This window comes from Spermophilus citellus (genome assembly GCF_964194105.1).
Source record: "Spermophilus citellus genome assembly, chromosome: 5".
Classification (NCBI taxonomy): Eukaryota; Metazoa; Chordata; class Mammalia; order Rodentia; family Sciuridae; genus Spermophilus; species Spermophilus citellus.
In genome coordinates, this window is record NC_138186.1 from 44,701,165 (window position 1) to 44,721,411 (window position 20,247).

The 20,247-nt window shown below is 43.6% G+C and overlaps 1 protein-coding gene across 1 annotated transcript; it reads right to left on the bottom strand.

The window, feature by feature from the left end:
• Window positions 1–18,844: 18,844 nt before the first annotated feature.
• On the bottom strand, window positions 18,845–20,071 carry LOC308649960 (uncharacterized protein C6orf15; the record flags this gene model as incomplete). The annotated part of the gene is made up of 2 exons (XM_081295877.1): window positions 18,845–19,752; window positions 19,987–20,071. The coding sequence occupies 2 exons, from the start codon at window positions 20,069–20,071 to the stop codon at window positions 18,845–18,847; spliced, it is 993 nt and encodes a 330-aa protein (XP_081152003.1).
• Window positions 20,072–20,247: the final 176 nt, after the last annotated feature.

Consider the following 20,247-nt stretch of genomic DNA (forward strand, 5'->3'; position numbering starts at 1 on the left):
TGCCCTTAGTGGGAGAGAATATGGAGTGGAAAAGGCGTAAAACTTTAGACTTCCTAAATGATTCAGTTCTGGTGCTTTGATTCAGGGAGTTAAAGGTGGAGGGAATGAGGGCTGGCTCTTTAAAGGATGCTACAGCGCCATCTGGGGGTAAGAACACCCAAAAATCCGTTAGTAGGAAGATGCTATATAAAGCTACTGTGACCAGCTGATATCATTATGCCAGGTCTTTCAGTGATCTAATAAGTCAATAAAATAGAAAATGATTCAAAAAATAAAATTTGGAAGTTAAATTAATTAAAAGTACACTAAACAAAAATGTTTATGGTTAGTACAACAAGCTATCATTCTGCCATTAAATGAAATAATGTTCTAATATGTTATGACACAGATGAACCTTGTTAAAGTTATGCTAAATGAAATAAGCCAGACACCAAAAGAAAGCTTTTGCAGGATTTCACTTAAAATAAAGAAAATTGTATGATGAATCTCTATGTAAATATTTATTTTATTTTTTTTAATATTTATTTATTTATTTTTTTATTTTATCGGCGGACTGAGGATTGAACCCGGGCCGCACGCACACCAGGCGAGCGCGCTACCGCTTGAGCCACATCCCCAGCCCCTCTATGTAAATATTTAAAGTAGGGAATCCAGAGGCAGAAAGTAGATTAATGGTATGAGGGACTGGGGGGTAGGGGAAGTGGAGTGTCATCATTTAATAGGTACAGAGTTTCTGTTTGGAGTAGTGGACAATTTTGGAAATAGTGATGATGGTTCCACAACTTGTAAAATGTTATTAATGCCACATAATTATACATGCAAGATGGTTAAAATGGCAAATTTTGTCAGGTGTAGTGATGCATGCCTGTAAAAACCAGTACTTGGGAGGCTAAGGCAGGAGAATTGCAAGTTCAAGGCCAGCCTGGACAATTTAGTGAGATCTTATCCCAAAATAAAATGTAGAAAGGGTTGAGGATGTAGCTCCATGGGAGAGCACTTATCTAGGATGTGTGATGCCATCAAACCCCAGTACTGGGAGGACAAAAAAAGAAGAGGAAAAGAAAGGTAAATTTTATATTATACTATATATATATATATATTACCACAACATGTCTTTTTTCTTTTTAATTTTTATTACCACAACATATTTTAATGAACTTGGCTACTAAACAGTTAAAAAGAAAGTTAAAATAAGGGAAAAGCATATCAAATACAATATAAAACTTACTGCCCTTAAAAGTACAAGAACAAAATGGACGCAGTGAAATATTGAAACTAGTAGGTGGAAATAATAAAGTAATCTAAGAAATCCAAAATAATACAAATGAATAAGGACTAGGAGGAGGGGAGAAAGTATTTTATATTTGAAGTTAAAATTGGCCCCAATTTAAAAACTGTGGACCCCTATGGAGAAATAAACATGAGATCCTTCAGCAGGGGTTCCCTGAAAAGTCACCTCAACAGCCACTTCTTACCCTGCCTAAGAGCATCTCACCTACAGGGTCACAGCCCTCTAAGAAGGTGTCAGAGAAAAAATAAAGTTCTCGGGGCTGGACTTCTTGGCGATTGCTTAGAATCCCAGCAACTTGGGAGGTCAAAGCAGGAAGATGCAAATTGGAGACCAGCCTAGGCAGTTGAGAGAGACCATATCTCAAAATAAGAGATGGAAATGTAGATCTGTGATAGAAGCCCCCTGGGTTCAATCTCTAGTACCAATAAATAAATACATAATAAAGGCCCCAGGACCCAGGGCCTCAACTACAACACCTCAAGTAGACAGGAAGGAAAGGAGAATAATAATGATGAGAGGAGGAAGAAGCCGAGGAAAGAGAAGTAGCAAAGGAGTGGTAAAGAGAATGAGGAAAAGCAGGAGAAATGCTGACAAGACAAGAAGGAGCCACTCATACAGTGAATCCCGGTTGTGCAGCTCCTTGGATGGTTCCCAGGCTCTCAGAAGCCTTATCTAGAGATGAAAAAGAAAAAAGCTCAGAACCAGCAGCGGTTGCTGTAGCTGCGTCTTGTGTTTGGGAGGAGAAAGCTCATTTGGAGAGGAAGTTTGGAGGCAGTGAGACCTCAGGAGGTCTGAATGTGGGAGAAAAGGAAGCCAATAGATGCTGTTTTGTGCTTATCCTACTGATAATCTTGACAGTGCTCTGTGTTGTTGCTGTGGTGGGCCTGTTCCAGCCCTCCAGATCTCCAGTCTCCTACAGGGCTCTGCTGGAGCCTCCCCATCCCCTACTGAGTGAGCAAAGGAGCCCAGATGCCTGTGCCTGCAGGAGGGGCCAGCCAGCTGGGTGCATCTCTTCAGGCAGGTGTTATTATCTTAACAGAGAAATCAGATGAGGTCCTGACTCTGCACAGGTGGAAGATAAGTTATTTGTTTCTCTTCTGCCTGAAGGAGAAAGCTGAATGGCCCTTTCACTGGGAGGGAGGTCCTGAGGAAGCCTTTAAGGGGAGGTGGACCTCATCTCAAACTGTTGTTGACATCTCCTGCAGAAAGGAATTTAAGGACAGATCATAGTGATACACAGGTCAACTTTATTAAAAGAAAGGAAGAAGCACACACTAACAGAATAGAATGTGAGTGGGCATTAGAGAGAAACTCGATGGCTTGATCTTGGCATAGATGTGTAAAATCTATATTTTTTGTTTTGTAGTACTGGAGACTGAACCCAGGGGCATTCTACCACTGAGCTACATCCCCAACCCATTTTATTTTTTGAGACAGGTTCTTGCTAAGTTGCACAGATTGACCTCAAACTTGGGATCCTCAGCCTCTTGAGTCACAGGCCTGATGCCACTGCATCCTAGCTAAAATCTATAGTTTTATAGACATGATCTAAGTTGGTATTTTTGATCCTCCTTTCTGTTAGTCACTTGACATGATAATCATTACCTATTAGAGTTTTTGTTTGTTTTGTGGTTGTTGAAAATCTGTTAACTTCTCTATCTGGATTTCATCCCCTGCTTTTTAAACAGAACTATATTTGTTTAACATTGAGAGTTATTGTGGTTTTTTTTTTTTTTTTGAAGTCTGCATAGAGTAATCAGATCCTAAAAATAGAGATTACAGATAAATCCTGTTGACCAAAGCATTTTCTGGCTTGTTTTTCTTTAAGTCAGGTCAGGAAAGAGTTATTTATGAGCCCGCTAGATAAGATCTGATGATTGATTTAATAGAGCTGTTTGTGAGTATAGGAGGTGGAACTGACATTTAAATCCGGAGTTAAAATCATGGCCTCTCTTGATTTGTCCCATATGTCTCCTTTCTACCTATCCTCTGTCTTCTCTCCTACCTCACCTTCCAGGGGTTTTCCGTTTGCAGTCTCTCTTTTGTTTGTTCAGGTGGAAGATGTCACTGCTGGAAGAGATCTGGCACTCAAATCTCAGAACACCGGAAGAAATTGGGGTTTTCATTAGAAAGACAGTAGGGGGTGGATTTAGGCATCATTGTGAGCCAGAGTCATAGAAAGCCATGACCACAGGAGACCTGAAGCTGAACTGGACATGGAAAGGAGGGACCAGTGAAGAAGGTGGCCCCTGGCTGCTGTTTAGAACTCTGGGGCTCGCATCCCTCCAGCCGCAGCGCCAATGTCTGTGGTGATGCCCACGCGCCGCGCTACGGTCTCCCGCGTGCCAAGGTCGCCCAGTCTGCCCCTAGTGGAGGACCTCGGGGCGGCGGGAGCGTGGCAAGGATAATTAATGACTTTGGCCTTGACCATGCCGGGAATGGCAATAATTGTAGTAGCTGTGCTAAATGATTTGCTTGAGTCATCTTACTTAATCCCCACAAAGAGGGAGGTGTTATTATTTTATTTTACAAATGAAGAAACTGAGTCTCTGGGTTTCTTTGACCTGCTGCGGGTCAACAGCTTTAAGTGGATCCACCCAATAAACTGCCCATATTCTGAGTCCTGCTGAGTTGTTGTTTAGTTCCTTTCCTTTTCTCTCCCCTGGAAAGCATTTGCTTCATATAAAAGGGGACAAGGGAATTAGCTGTAGGGTATATTACTCAGACAGCTCCCTTTGAGGGGCAGGGGGTGCTGGAGCTGGAATCCAGGGCCTCAGGTATGCTAGGCAAGCACTGGAATACTGAGCTACACCCCCAGCCCAAGACAGCTCCCTTCTGAACAATCCAGAAAAGAAACAGACTCAAGATTATTGCTGGATCCCCAGTTTTAGAACCAGTTGGTTCCTAAGGTAGAATACTCTGGTTGGCTCACCAGGTTGTCTACCTCCTGGTGACCAGATACCTGGAAGGAAAGGCTGACTGCTGATCCAGATGTTGTCTGGTGACCAAGAAGTTAAAGTCAGAAGAAGTAGACATTTTGGGAACATTTCATTTAAGGCTAGTAAAACTCACTTGCAATAGAACATTGTATTTATTTTTACCAGCCTTGTTTTAAACAATATAAAAATAGCCAAAACACAATGTTGGGGGGGGGTGACACCTAAGGCAAATGAAAAGTTATAAGAATCAGATAAAATCAGTGAAAATATGAACATCATGCTGGGAGCAGATCACAAATTTGTCTCCAGCAGTCAATTCAAAGTGGGAAATGCAACCATCACATGGCTCCCAACATACACAAGGCAAAAAGAGACCAGTCACAGGGGAAGCACAGCTATTCCTTCTTCTGAGATTAGAAGGCAGTTTTCATCTAATACCTTTGGATTAGAAGTGGTGTAGTAACACGACAACATCTCAACCATATTCTAACATAAATACAAGTTTCATCGAATTCATTTGTTGCTTCTATGTCTCTGTGACGGTTGTTGGCACTGGGGTCAGGCAAAGAGAACAATGTGATCTGACACTGTGTGCCCTGCTGTTGGTCAGGCTTCATCCAGGCAGGGATTCTAGCATAATCATGAAATAGGGGACACATATAGTGTTCCCTCAAAGTAACGCAAGAAGTCCCTCCCTGTACCTATCTTTTGATATGTAGAGCATTACTGTGAGTTCAGCACTTGACTTTGTAGCCAATGTGGGCTGCTGATTAAAAGTAGGTTACAATAGAATACTATACTCAAATGTGCCTATCTCTCCTTCAGGAGCAATGACTAAGCGGCTCACAGTTCTTGTCCTGTGGGCTCCCCTTTCTTAGATTCCATAAAAACCAGCCTCTTCTGCACCAACATTCTTTCTTCAGAACAGGCCCAGTGCCCTAGATTAGATTTTTATTTTCTTATAATCTGTTCATGCATGCTTCCTGGGATTATCCTTTGATTGGATTTATTTGCTTCCCAATTTCCTTGGCACCCTTAGCAATTCCTTCCCCAGATGGCACCTCTCATTCACAGTGTACAGATTCCCTGCAATTTTCATTTATGGTGATTAGCTTCCATCTAATCTCCCAGGAAACACTTGCTAGCTGTGTGACTAGGCAACTTATTCAACATTTCTGAGCCCTGTTTTCCATCATTTATAAAGTTGAGCATTCCTGCCTGGGAAGGTTGCTTGGCATTAAATAGTAACAGCAGCAAAAGTTTATTGAGTCCTTATGATGACAGACAATAAACTAAGCGTTTAACATGCAAATATTTGATGGAGTCATCTCCATAACTCTATCACATGGGAACTCTGACTAGGCCCATTTTACAGATAAGAAAACTAAGGCTTAGAGTGCTTAGTGCCTGGCCCATTAGGCACAGTAGTAGTTATAATAATAATAATAATAATAATAATAATAATAATAATAACAACAACTATTATTATTATTAATACTATTTTGGTACCAGGGATTGAACCCAGGCATACTTAGCCACCGAGCCACATCCCCAGTCCTAACTATAATTATTTAATGTCATGAGAAAGGCACCAGGAGCATGCAGTGGTTGTTAGGGCTGGGGAAACACTTGAACAATGAATTATCTGCAGATGGATGGACTTGTTTGGTTGTTTTGTTTCCATTGAAACCTAGCACTGGATATGGTCCTTGAAAAAGTACAAAGTGAAAAAGATGAAAAGTTTTACCACCAAAGAGTAACCACTGAATAGCATCTTGACCTTCCTGCCTCTCCCTCCTGTACTAGGGACCCAGAAGAGCTTTACCACTGAGCTACATCCCTAACCCTTTCTAAAACCTTTTTACTTTTAAGACAGAGTCTTGCTAAGTTGCCCAGACTGACCTGGAATTTGTGATCCTCCTAAATACCTAGGATTACAGGCTTGCCCTGTAGCACCTGGCAAGAATATACTTTTAAAAAGAGATCAACTTAGAGTATATACTATTTTATTTTTCTGGGTAACATTTTCCCCACTGATTCATACTGGAAGGATTACTTTGTATATGATTGTTTCAGCCTTTCTGGTAGTTTAAAACATGAACCTTTAGTTCTCATCTAATTAGTGATTAATTTTTTAAACAAAGCTATTTAGTTACATTTTTATTGAACATCAAAAATGGGTTCGTATCTTTAGTCTTTCCCCTGAACCAAACACACTTTCACTTTTTTCCTTCTTCTATTTTGTTTTAGAGCATACCCTCCTAGGTTTCCCCAGGTTTGGGAAAATCCAGAACTGGAATCTGGTGAGGGAATGGACCATTTATAGTAGAGAAAGAGAAGGTGGGTGATAATAGGCGCAAGGTACAGAGTGGCCCAGGGTTCAAGGCCCGAATTCAAGTGCAGGCAGGGATCCTGGAACATTGATGCATTCATCCATTGGTTCTGCAAACATTCCCTGAGTCCCAGCAGTAATGTCTGCCTAGACTGAGGATGAGAAGTAAAAGGAGCCAGCTGCTTAGAATGACAAGCTCCAGACTCTGCCAACAGTCAATACCTGAGCAGGGGAGTGGTGTGACAGCTGACCTAAAGGATGGGTTTGAGGTCACAGAGCCTGTGGGTATGAGGTCAATTAGGAGATTGCACTAACCACGCAGGCAGGAGGGCCAGGAGGATCCCCACGTGAGAACAAAGGGCATAAACAGGAAACAAATTTAACAATCAAACAAAAGCACCTCCTTAACAATTAAACAAAAGCATCTCCCTCTTGCATGTATCTCTGCCAGGCCCTGCAGAAACATCTGAGGAGTCATTTCCTCTCCTGGTGAATTGCCTGACTGGAGACAGTCCTGAGGAGCTGAAGGCCTCCACTCACTATCAGTGCACTAAACCACCCATTACCCATCTACTGAAGCTCTGAGATCACCCGAATCTATTTCTTAGCTCATCCACACTTACTCTGCTCCCTCCAATCCCTTCACCACCAGGAGAATCTTCTCCCCTCCCTTCTCTTCCCTCTTTTCTTTCTTTCTGTTTTTCTTTTCTAAAATATTAGGGATTGAACCCAGGGATGCTTTGCCACTGAGCTACATCCCCAGCCCTTTTTATTTTTTAATTTTGAACCATAGTCTGGCTAAATTGTCCTGCTGGCCTCGAACTTGCAATCCTTCTGCCTCAGACCTTGAGAGCCACTGGGATTACAGGTGCGCACCACCACATCTGGCTCAGAAAACCATTTTACAAGGCAAACATGATCCTATTACTTTCCTGCTTGAAACTTGGAATTCTCGTGGTTCTTCAGATAAGGCTCAATGCCCAAATCCCTGAGAGGGCCTATGGGCCCTGCAAAATCTGGCCAGTCCCTCCCCTTGGGCTGCTATTAAGCTCTCTTCAGTTATTTAAATGTTCCAGATTCTGTCCCTCGAGGTCTCACATGTTTCTTACCACTGTCCCCCACCACCTCATATACCCAAAGCTTTCTCCCTCAATATTCTTTATATGAACATGGGGCCTCAGTAGTCTAAAGCATCTCATTCCCTCTGGTCACAGTGCCTGTAGTCTGAGGCAGGAGGATTGCAAATTCCAGGCCAGTTTGGGCAATTTAGCAAGACCCTGTCTCCAAAAAAAAAAAGAACTGGTGGTAGAGCTCTGTGGTAGAACACCCCTGGATTCAATCCCCAGTACCACAAAAACAAAGAAAGAAAATTCTTAAAGCCATTTGCTCTTAGTTGCAGATGACTAGAAACAACTTAGGTGATCCCTAGAGATATGTCAGTCAAAGAGGATGTTCACTGAAGAATGTGTATCAGTTTGCTAAGGATGCTGTAACAAAGTACCATCATCTAAGTGGTTTAAGCAACAGAAATGTATTGTCTCATAGTTCTGGAGTCTGCAATTTGAATTCAAGGGATCAGTAGGGTTGGTTCCTTCTGAGGACCATGAGAGAATATGTGCCAGACTTCTGTCTTGGCGTCTGGTGGCTTCAGGCCTTCTGACTCGTAGATGGTGTCACCCTGTGTCTTTACATCAGCTTCCCTGTCTGTGTATATCTGGTGTCTGGATTACATCAGTCATATTGGGTTAGGACTCACCCTAATGACTATATTTTAATTTAAGTACTTTTTTGAATATCCTATTTCCAAATAAAAGTTACATTCTGAGGTATTGGGGATAAAGATGTCAATATATCATTTTTGGGGGGATGCAGCAGGACACATCTTAAATGACTATAACTTACATGGGCCCTAGCTAGGTAAGAATAACAGATGGGAAATCACTAAGCACTTCATGGTGACACCTATGCTCTAATAAAAGTAGGATGTGATAATATCTTTTAAATTAGCCAACAATGTCAATTGTCTAATTTAGGTCTAGGTTTCATGCCCAGGGTCTCACACATGCTACTTGCATGCTCTACCACTGAGCTATGTCCCCAGCCCCAAAGAGAAAGTGTTTTTACCACCAACTCTCATGTGGACCCCCAGCACCCAGCCTTTGTTTTCAGATACTATTCTCCACCTAAAGAAATGAGAGCCCCTTAGAATGCAGGGCCTAGACAGTAGCTGAGACAGTGTATCAGGGAAGGGAAGAACTAGGATCTGACATTTCCAGAGAGCAGTGACATCTTCAAGAATGCCAAGGATAGTGCCACATGCCTTTAGTCCCAGATGCACATACGGAAAGTTCAAGGCCAACCTTGGCAATTTAGCAAGACTGTCTCAAAATAAAGAGATTCTGGGTGTGTAGCTCAATGGTAGAGCATCCCTGAGTTCCATCCTAACACTGAAAAAGGAAGGAAGGATTAAGAAAGAAAGAAAGAAAGAAAGAAAGAAAGAAAGAAAGAAAGAAAGAAAGAAAGAAAGAAAGAAAGGGTGAGTTAAGGAAAGTGTTAAAAAGGAGCCAACTTAAAGGAGCTCCCATTGTTTAGGAGATGACTGAGCATAAGAAGGTGCTGAGGGAGAGAAATTACAATTATGGTTGGTTGAAGTAAATTGAGACTATGGAAGGCCCTGAGATCATTATGATACTCAAAAAATTCAAGTTTATATAAAGGGCACAAAAGATGGCTGTAACAGGAAACAATAGTTTTTTTTTTTTTTTATTGATTTGAACAAAAAGGGAACTGTTCATTTTGATTGTTCTATTAATTATGTGTCCATTCAGAAGGCAGAGGTAGGTGCTTATTTTCATCTATGTAAGCTGAAAGGAAACTCACAGGGAATGGTGAGAAAGCCAAGCAGCCCCACTATATGCATAAACTTTAGCATCAATAAGCCCATCTGGCGCTGGGTGTAGTGGCGAAAGCCTGTAATCCCAGCAGCTGGAGAGGCTGAGGCAGCCTCAGCAATTTAGTGAGACCCTGAGCAGTTTAATGAGGCCCTGCCTCAAAATAAAATATAAAAAATAGTGGGGATGTGGCTCAATGGTTTAGTGCCCCTGGGTTCAATCCCTGGTGCAGAAATAAAAATAAAAAATCTGGCAAGAGGCAATGTGGGAAGCAAGAATGCAAGAGAGGGGCTGGAAATGTGGCTCAGGCGGTAGCGCGCTCATCTGGCATGCGCGCTGCCCGGGTTCGATCCTCAGCACCACATACAAACAAAGATGTTGTGTCTGCCAATAACTAAAAAATAAATATTAAAATTCTGTCTCTTTAAAAAAAAATGAATCATTTTAAAAATAAATAAAGAAAGAATGCAAGAGAAGGCAGTATCAGTAGTAAGTACCAAAAAATCCCTAAAGAGGAGAGCTAACCACATCAACTCAATTCCTCATTCCCCTCAAAATTAAATATCTAGACTGCTTTTATGGTTTGGATATGATGTGTCTCCCCAAAACTCCTGTCTTAATATTCAGAGGAGAAATTATTAGATCATGACAGCTGTAACCTAATTATTCTATCCTAGTTTGAATGGACTGAGTAGTAACTATAGCAGGTAGAGCTTGGTGGGAGGAGGTGGGTCCCTCTCGGTGCACCCTTGGGGATTAAATCTTGTCCCCAGGCTCCTCCTTCTTTCCTATTCCTGGTTGCCATGAGCAGGGAGCAGCATTCCTCCATCAAGTGTTTCTGCATGATCTGGCCTCACCTCGGGCTCAGAGCAATGGAGCCATCCAAACTTTTCCTCCCCTAAATTGTTCCTGTCAGGTATTTTGGTCAAAGTGATGTAAACGTGACTAATACAACTAACTTAATAATCATAAAAGGAATTATATGCTGAATGTTCACACCTGTAATACCAGCAATTTGGGAGACTGAGGTAGAAGGATTGAAAGTTCAAAGCCAGCCTTAGCAACTTAGCAAGGGCTTATACAGCTTAGTGAGACCCTCTCTCAAAATAAAAATAAAAAGGGTGAAAAATGGCTCAGTGGTTAAGTGATTTTGGGTTCAATCTCTGGTACTACAATAATAATAATAATTACAAAAAGGAATGCACAAAACTTAATAATGCTATAGATCACACCAACATATCATAATGCAAGGAAAATGGATTATGTAATGTAAACCAACACATATTTTGTTTTATTTATTTTTTTATTAGTTGTTCAAGACAATACAATGATCTTGACATATCATACATTTGATTCAAATAGGGTATGAATTCTCATTTTTCCACGTGTACAGATTGCAGGATCACATTGGTTATACCTCCATGCCAACACATATTTTAAAGCTATTTTATATTAGCAGGAGAAAATAGATTACAAATTAGGCACAGTGGTGCATGCCTATAATCCCAGCAGCTCAGGAGGCTGAGGCAGGAGGATTATACATTCAAGGCCAGCCTCAGCAATTTAGTGAGGCCCTGAGCAACATAGTGAGACCCTGTCTCAAAAAAAAAGGGGGGGGCTGGGGATGTGGCTCAAGTGGTAGCGCGCTCGCCTGGCATGCGTGCGGCCCGGGTTCGATCCTCAGCACCACATACCAACAAAGATGTTGTGTCCGCCGAGAACTAAAAAATAAATATTAAAAAAAAAAATTCTCTCTCTCTCTCTCTCTCCTCTCACTCTATCTTTTAAAAAAAAAAGGGGGGGAGGTGAATGGGGATGGGGATCAGTGGTTAAACACCCCTGGGTTCAATCCCTAGTACCAAAAAAAAAAAAAAAAAAAAAAAGCAAATAGGTTGCAAAATTCTAATATTATGAAAGATGAGCACCTTTAAAGAGTTTCATTCCCCGAGGGGATACAATTTTGCAAACACTATGCTATTATAAAAAGATAATAACAAGTGTTAACAAGAGAGTAGAAAAATTGCAACCCACGTACACAGCTGCTGAGTGGTAATTCACTCCTGGGTTCAATCCCCAGGATTGAAAAAGGGTTGGGGGGGTGGGCATGAGGGTAGTGAACATGGAGTTGCCATATGACTCAGCAATTCCACCCCTATGTAAATATCTCAGAAAAACAACAATACACGTCTACCCAAGAACTTGTACACAGATATTCATAACAACATTATTCACAATAGCCCACAAATAGAAACAGCCTAAAATAGCCATCAATTGATGATTGGAAAATAAGATGTGATCTATCTATATAATGGAATAAAAAGGAAAAATGTTTTAATTAATTAATTATTGTGGTGCTGGGGGTTTAACCTAGGGCCTCATGCTAGGCAAGCACTCTATTACTAAGTTACACCCAGCCCCCTTAAAAAGGCATTTGACAATAAAAAAAGAGATGAAGTATTGCTATATGCTGCAACATAGGTGAACCTGGAAAACTGTGCTAAGTGAAAGAAGCAATCATGAAAGACCACACATGCATTAGTCCATTTACATGAAAAGTCCCAAATAGACAAGTTCATAGAGACAGAAAGCAGATTAGTAGTTACCTAGGGTTTGGGGTAGGTGGAGCTGAAGAGGAAGGGGGAGGAAGAAGAGGGGGAAATGAGGAGTGAGTGCTGTTACATGAGGCTTCCTTTGGATTGATGAAAATGTTCTAAAATTGATTATGATGATGGTTGCACAAGTCTGTGAATATGTTAAAAAAAAAAACACTGATTTATGCTCTTTAAATGGGACCTGATGGTCCTATTATCCTCCCAACATCCTGGACTGCATGTCTAGGGCAACACCCTGTTACACAATAGATACTCCTGAGGACTTGTAGGAATGTGGGTTAGCAAAGCTGTCTCAGGGGTCTTTGCACAAGTCCCTTGAGAGCAAAGGGAGAATGTTGACCTACAAAGGAGAGGGAAGCACACTGAGAACACCCTCTAGGTCGACTAGTAAGAGGAACAGAGGTAAGTGCCCGGTCTAGGGAGAGAGACAAAGGCAGGTGGCCTTTGAGTGACATGTGAGATGAGTGAAGGCTGAGCACAGTGGCACATGCCTGTAATCCCAGTGGCCTGGGAGGCTGAGGCAGGAGGCTCATGAATTCAAAGCCAGCCTCAGCAACTTAGTGAGGCCTTAAGCAACTTAGTGAAACCCTGTCTCTAAATAAAAATAAAAAGGGCTAGAGATGTGACTCAGTGATTAAGTGGCCCCGAGTTCAATCCCTAGTACCAGAATAAAAAAGGGGGATGAAATGTGAGCCAGCATGGTGGTGCATGTCTATAATCCCAGCAACTCAGGAGGCTGAGGCAGGAAGATCATAAGTCCAAGGCCAACCTCAGCAACTTCGCAAGACCTTGTCTCAAAAAAAAACAAAAAAAATTAAAGGATCAGGGATGTAGCTCCTCTGGGTTCAATCCTCAGTAACCAAAACAGGAAATGGATTTGTTGAAGGAAGGACTCCAAGTGGCAATTAAGCTGTGGGAGCTATAGAATCTTACTTTCACCTGCTCTGTGCAGTTTTCCCACCCATTCCTGCAGTATTCAAATAGTACCTTAGCTTACCTCAACCCCTTACTGACTGTGTGACCTTGGGTAAGTTACCTAAGCCTCAGTTATCCTACCTGTAAAATGGAAATGAGAGTAAGTACATCCTAAAGTTTAGAAAAAAAAAGAATTATTTTTTTATTTTTTTGCACTGGGAATTAAATCCAGGGCACTTTGCCACTGAATTACATCCCCAACCCTTTCTATTTTATTTTATTTATTTTTTATTTTAAGACAGGGTCTTGCTAAGTTGTTTAGGGCCTTGCTAAATTGCTAAGGCTGATCTTGAATTTGTAATCCTTCTACTGTCTTCCAAATTGCTGAGATTGTAGGCTAATGTTGTTAATATTGAAATAATCTTGCAACACATCTAGTTCATGGTAAATGTAGGATGATGGGAGCTATTATTATTACCACCCAGAGTGTCACATCTGACAGGCAAGCCATGCCACAAGGGGTTGCGCCAGACTGTGACAGATGATAGGAGGGTGAGTGCTTCCTTTGGGCTCTTTCTTTTGGGCATCAGAATGACACAATATTATGCCCAGATCAGTGGGGTGAAATGCAGATTTATGACCCTATGGATCATAAATCCATACTTACCCTGTCACCTACAAGGAAGGTAATAAGGAGGGGAGCTGGGCGTGGCCCTGAATTTGCAGTGTGCTGTCTGGAAGCTCCTAGTGTTAACCCAGGTGAGGTGGAGCTGCCATGGTCCTGAGTTCCTGGATCCCATAATTGACAAAAAAACAACTATAACCCTGCGGCTGAGCTCACTGAGAAGTATGACCAGGAGCTCACGAAGACTCAACTCACCAAAGCTGTCCCAGTGAGGAAACAAGCTCCGAATTTGCAGGCTCAGTGATCAGTACTGGTTGCAGACCCAGTAACTAGTAATGTGATGATGAAAACAGAAAATGAAGTACATGACACAGACTCTAGAAGCTATAAGAAGGAACCTTCTAGAGAAGTACCATGCTGCTGTGCAGAGGAACAGGCAACCATCAAATTCAACCCCTCCATAATCTTCCTCTGAAAAGCTCTGAGCCTTGATGGGGTTGGTACCCATCCTCAAAGGCCACATTTCCACCAGGTCCCTGTGTCCCTAGATGACTTATATGATAACTGGGACTGAGAAAATAATCACCTGAAGATGCGGAGGCCAGAGGAAATTGTCACACAAACTCCTAGAGGCTTTCAGCAACCTGGGACCTGGAATCAAGAGGAAATGTGGCATGCACAAGATGGCGGAGGCCAACTGCTCCCTGGCCCACTACCATGGGTGGCAGGAGAGTAGAAGTTCCAGGAGGAGCTCAGGGGCCTCTGCCATAGGAAGCCACATGAACCACTGTCACATTGAAAAATCCCTTAGGGTTAAGGGCATAGTTCCTTTTTAAGGGCAGGCAGACCTCACAAAAGTGATGAGCAGCATGTTTATTGCCCATGAATCTTTCTTTCTGTGGGGCTAGAACTGGCTGTTCCTGCCACATCTCCTTATAAAGAGATGACATAGCAACAGGAATTTATTCCAAGAAACTTAGTACCCAGTCTTTTCTTCCCTCAGATTGGTGTGGGCCTTTAGGTAATATGAAAATAAACAGTTTTAGTATCAGAAAAAAAAATTATTAGAAAAATCTCACCATAACTGGGCACAGTGTTGCACTCTTATAATCCCCAGCTACTGAGGAGGCTGAGGCAGAAGGATCCCAAATTCAAGGCCAGACTCAGAAACTTAATGAGGCCCTCAGCAATTTAAGAAGACTCTGTCTCAAAATAAAAAATTAAAAGGATTGAGGGGGGGTAACTCAGTGGTAAAGGATCTCTGGGTTCAATCCCCAGTACTCAAGAAAAAAAAAAAGAAACGAAAAAAGGAAGGAAAATTCTCACCCTGAACTGTTGTAGCATGTGATACAGAACTACATTCATTACATCTGTCTGGAGGGAAAAAAAAAGACATCTGAATGGCCCAAGGTGGTTTGTTTAAGGAATAAAATATTTAAATGAGAAGGAAGCTTCTTGATCTTGGACTCCTTCTCCTGAGTGTGATTCCCCATGGGGATCATCACACTGACCCCTCCCAAACTCAATCACAGAATTAATTGCAGCCATGTCACTATCCCACTGTGGCCTAAGAACTACCCTACGTGGTACTGCCAGGGCAGCCTCACTGGGACAGTGTGCAGCATTATCCTCAATCCCCCTTGCTTGCTCAGAGATTTTCAGTCTCTAATGCACTTTTGCACCATCTTTTTTTTTTTTTAGTTGTAGGCAGACACAATACCTTTTATTTTATTTATGTAGTGCTGAGGATCGAACCCAGGACGTCACACATGTGAGACAAGTGCTCTACCACTGAGCTTCAGCCCCAGCCCAACTCTGTCACCATCTTAATTAAACTTCATAACAACCCTGTGAAGTAGGCTGTACATCTCTCTTCATCCCATTTCACAGATGAGAAAACTAAGGTCTACAGAGGTAAAAGATTCTCCTAAACTGGCATGGCAAGAAAGGTTGTAAGGCAGGAGGGGAAATGTGATCTTCCAGCTTCTGGACAAGGGCTCTTTCTCCTATAGATTCCTTCCTCTTGGATAGGAGAAATGATTCTTGCTGTTTTAGCCACCATTTCCACCAATAACCACAATAAAAATGTAATAATCAGCTGAACATGACGGCACATGCCTGTAATAGTGGCTTGGGAAGCTGAGGCAAGTTGGAAGCCAGCCTGGGCAATTTAGTCTCTGTCTCAAAAGACTGGGAATGTAGCCCAGTGGTAAAGTGCCCCTAGGTTCAATGCCCAATACCAAAATAAAAAAATTAAAATTAAGATCAGTACACCAGCAGCAGTCTCCATTGCAACATTGGCATCTTTATTACATGGCAAATTACCAACCCCCTCCCTTTAAGCAACAACTAACCTTAAGCCAAAGACCACTCTGATGGAACTGGCCAGAGCTGCCCAAGACCCTCCTCTGTTGCAGACCCAGCTTTCCTAAGCCATCAGTGCTGAACTTCACCCCCTCAGCTCAGTGTTGCCTGCATACAAGCCCTGCCCTCCTTTCTGGGCCTCAGTATCTCCCCTGCACGTAGGGCCCTACAGGACCTGGAGGAGTTCTTAGGAGGACTAGCTGGAAGGGTGTGTGTAAAAACACTTTGTCCAGAATCTAGCACAGATAATAAAAGTTAGTTGGTATTTCTGTTAATTGCATATTGTACTTGAACATTCCCTGGACAGATAATAAGAAAAATTAACTTGAAGTCACTGCCTGTGTCACTTGTAAAATTTTGTGTTGCTTGTAAAATTTCTCTCTTAGTTTCTCCATCACTAAAAATAATCCTATAATACCTTCATCATGAATAGAAGGTTAAACGGTGAAATGTGCAGAGTATGGTATGAGCTGAGAAAGGCTTAATGAGATACAAGAGGAAATATCAGTGAGGCTGTGGGAAGGCCACAGCAGGAGTGCAGATCGGGCTCTGTGTGCAGTCATGTGGCTCAGGAAAGTAGAAGAAGAAAGAAAATGACAGAGGCTTAGTGCATTAGCTTTCTGTTACTATAACAAATACTTGAAATAACTTATAAAGAGAAAAGGTTTCTTTTGGCTGTCAATTTAGCTTCCAGTCCATGATCAGCTGATCCTGGTTTTTTGTTTTGTTTTGTTTTGTTTTGTTTTGTTTTTGTGTGTGTGTGGCCTGTGGCAAGGCATCACATCATGGTGGGAGCACTTGGCAGAACAAAACCACCCACTTCATGGTAAGCCAGGAGCAAAGAAAATGAGGAAGGGACCAGGATCCCACAATCCCCTTCAAGGGCACACCTCCAATGACCTAAATACTTCCCACAAGGCACCAACCCCTAAAGTTTCCACCACTTCCAAATAGTGCCACCCTGGGGACCAAGTTTTTAACGTATGAGCTTTTAAAGGACATTCCAGGCCCAAACTAGAGCACTTGTAGAGAGATGGGGAGGAGGTTCACCCTCTCCTTCAGTGTTGCTGAGCACCTGCCCTGGTCCAGACACTGTTCCTGGTGCCAGGCATGCAGCAGTGAAAAATAGACAAAGTCCCTGTCCACTGGTGCTTACACTAATGAGTCTGGGGAACAGAGTAGGGGATTTCTGATACAGAATTTAAAAGTGCAAATAGGAGTGATTATAGTAAGGGGGCAACCAGAAAGAGGGACAGGAAAAAAAAAAATGTGCCTGAGAGAATGATCTTGGGCCTGATAACAGCTCTTCATCCTTGCCCTAGGATGAGGAGAAAAGAGATAGTCCAAGTAGGGGAAGTAATTGGGCAAGGAGGTGGAGGCGATGGAGAAGGGGTTGATGAAGGAAAAGGTGGGCTGAGGGGGGAGGGTCCCTAAAAGGAATTCCCAGTGCACCTTCTGACTCAGGCAGGTGGCTCTCTAGGGCTCTGACATAGGTCCTCCTGTTGCCTGCTTTCTCTCCCACATGCTGTCTAGTCTCCTGGACCTGGGGTGCTCCCGGGCTATATGGAGCACACATACCTGCACACTGAGAGCGGGGTAGACAGCGTGGGGAAAAGAGAATCTAGAGACCCAGTCAGCACCGTGCCCCTCCTGCTAAATTCTTTCTGCACTTTTGTAGATTAACTCTCCACTGTCCTCACACCAACTCCTGTTCAAGGATGCTGAGCTCCTGGGAAAACCAGAGGGAGGCTAGAGAAATATCAGTGTGACCACAGAAACTATGTCATCCCGTGGGAACAAAAGTATCAGATGTTCCTGTAGGCAGGATTGTTGGCTCCAAGTTTCTCTCCCTTTGCGCTCCCTTTTCTCTTTTTCTTTATCAAGGGCTACTATGCACTCAACAAATGTTCAAAGTCTGTGGTGTGGTTCTCTGGGGCACAATGCACTAAGTGATGCATGTAAGGGAGGAGATCCATGTATCTCCACTTCCAAGAAGTGTGACTTTCTGGGGAATAAAAGATAAGCATAGACAGGTGACCTCTGGTTCTCTGTGTCCCTGTGAATAGAAGGGTATTATCCTACCTGGCCCTGGTGCTTGCTTCCTGGTCCTTCTCCCTCCCTCCTAGAGCAGGTATCCTCTCATTTAGTCCTGCTACCTCTCCTCCCCTTTTCAGACTTCAGCTGCGGTGTTCCAAGAGAAGCCAGGAGAATGAAGAACTCCTGGAGGACACTGAGTATTGACACCTGGGTGCAAATAAATATTCCCCTAGCTGGTGCCTGGATACTGATTAATAGCTCCCCATGGCTCCCAGGACACCAATTAATATTCCCCCAACTGCTACCTGGGAATTGATTATGGATACCCCAGATTATAGGAGGGTGTGCTATGGTCCTTGTTCCCCATCCAGTCCCAGGACCTCCCCCTCTCCAGGAAATACCAGGATTCAGGGTCCCCCAGGGGAGGCCAGGCAGAAGCCTATGGATGAGAGGCCAGAGAGACCATTCTGAAACCAGCCCTCCCACCCAGACAAGGTGAGACCATGAGGCTCCACCCACATACACCTGGGCTTTGATATTTCACAAAGATGGGGATGACAAGAGAGTGTCAGTTCACAGGGAAACTTAGAGAAACATGGGGATGGCTAGAAAACTGGGATGGACCAAATGCACTTCAGTTTATACCCAGAAACAAAGACACTGACAAGTAGCAAATTCAAGAGTTGCTTATATTTTATTGGAGATTAGCGTGGAGCAGTAAGGGAGGAGGTAAAAATGGGGATAATATTGGAAAGTGCTGATGGAACCTGATTCAACTTGTATCATGAGGGGCTGGAACTCCACTCCCTCCTCTGACTCGGGGTTCCTCTCACCATCTCTACTCCCACTGCTCAACAGGGTTCTGAGGATTAGGGAAACCAGCTGGGGTGTTCCAAGAGAGGCCAGGAGGATGAAGAACTCCTGGAGGAAACCGATTATTGATACCTGGGCGCAAATGAATATTCCCCCAGCTGGTACCTGGATACCGATTAATATTCCCCCAGCTGGTACCTGGATACCGATTAATATTCCCCCAGATGCTTCCAGGATACCGATTAATATTCCCCCAGATGCTACCTGGGAATTGATTATGGATACCCCAGGTTCCAGGAGGGCGTGCTATGGGCCTTGTTCCCCATCCAGTCCCAGGACCTCCACCTCCCCAGGACACACCAGGATTCAGGGTCCCCCAGGGGAGGCCAGGCAGAAGCCTATGGATGAGAGACCAGAAAGGGTGCTGGGAAAGAGCTTGTCTCTGGGCTCTCAGCAGATTAGAACGTGGCAGCTGTCTTGACTCTGAGTCCTGCTGGAGAAGTGAAATCTCAGATGAGGGCTCTTCCGGGTGAGCAGAGGATGCCACAGACAAAGGACGGCCACCCAGTGGGACAGCACCAGCACTGGAAAGGTAAGGCAGTCCTTCAGGTGGCATCTCTTCCAGCTGGTCCTCGTTTGCAGCATCCATCACCTGCCAAGGATCCTCAGAGGGCCAGAACCCCAGAGGAGGCCCCCAGGATGGAGGCCACCTCCGCACCCCAGATCCCCCTGCAGGTTGGGAGCCATCTGGTGGAGAAACATTGGGCTTGAGAGGAACTCCCTCTAAGTCATTAGACCCAGAGTTTGGTTTCAGCTGAGGATGTGCATAGTTGGTGGGACCAGTGAAGGAAGGTTGTCCCAGCAGAGGCAAGTTTGTCCCCAAGTGGGGAGAAACTTTCTCCTCCATGGCACCGATGCTCCGGGCAAAGAAGCCTGAGGGAAGGGAAGACGAAGCAGGCAATGGACTCATTTTGGTACCAAACGTCCTCCTTTTCCTGATTCTCTTCACTAAAAGTCCCTTCACTTCCCCAACAACAATTCTTATCTCTTCAGGGACCCAAATCTGTACCCTCTGTGTATATCCTGCTGCCTTTACCCTCCCTGTCATTCCAGCTCTGGAGGGGCCCATGTCCCCTCCTGCCCAAGGACCAGGCATGGACTTCATACCTGGGAGATGCAGACAGACCAGGAGCAGGCCCAGAGGAGCCCGACTCCCTGCCACACGGGCCAGCATCCTGCTCATCTCCAGCATCTCCTTCAGTCCAAGACAGCACCTTTATCCTGTTAGTGGGGTGGGGGACAGAAGAAACAGGCTGGGCCAGTGGTTTTAGAGACAATAGATCTCACGGTCCACCCTCATTCTTGATTCAGTCTGTGGCAACAGGTGTCACTTGAATGTCCCAGAGAAAGCTGGGTGTTTCTATGCCT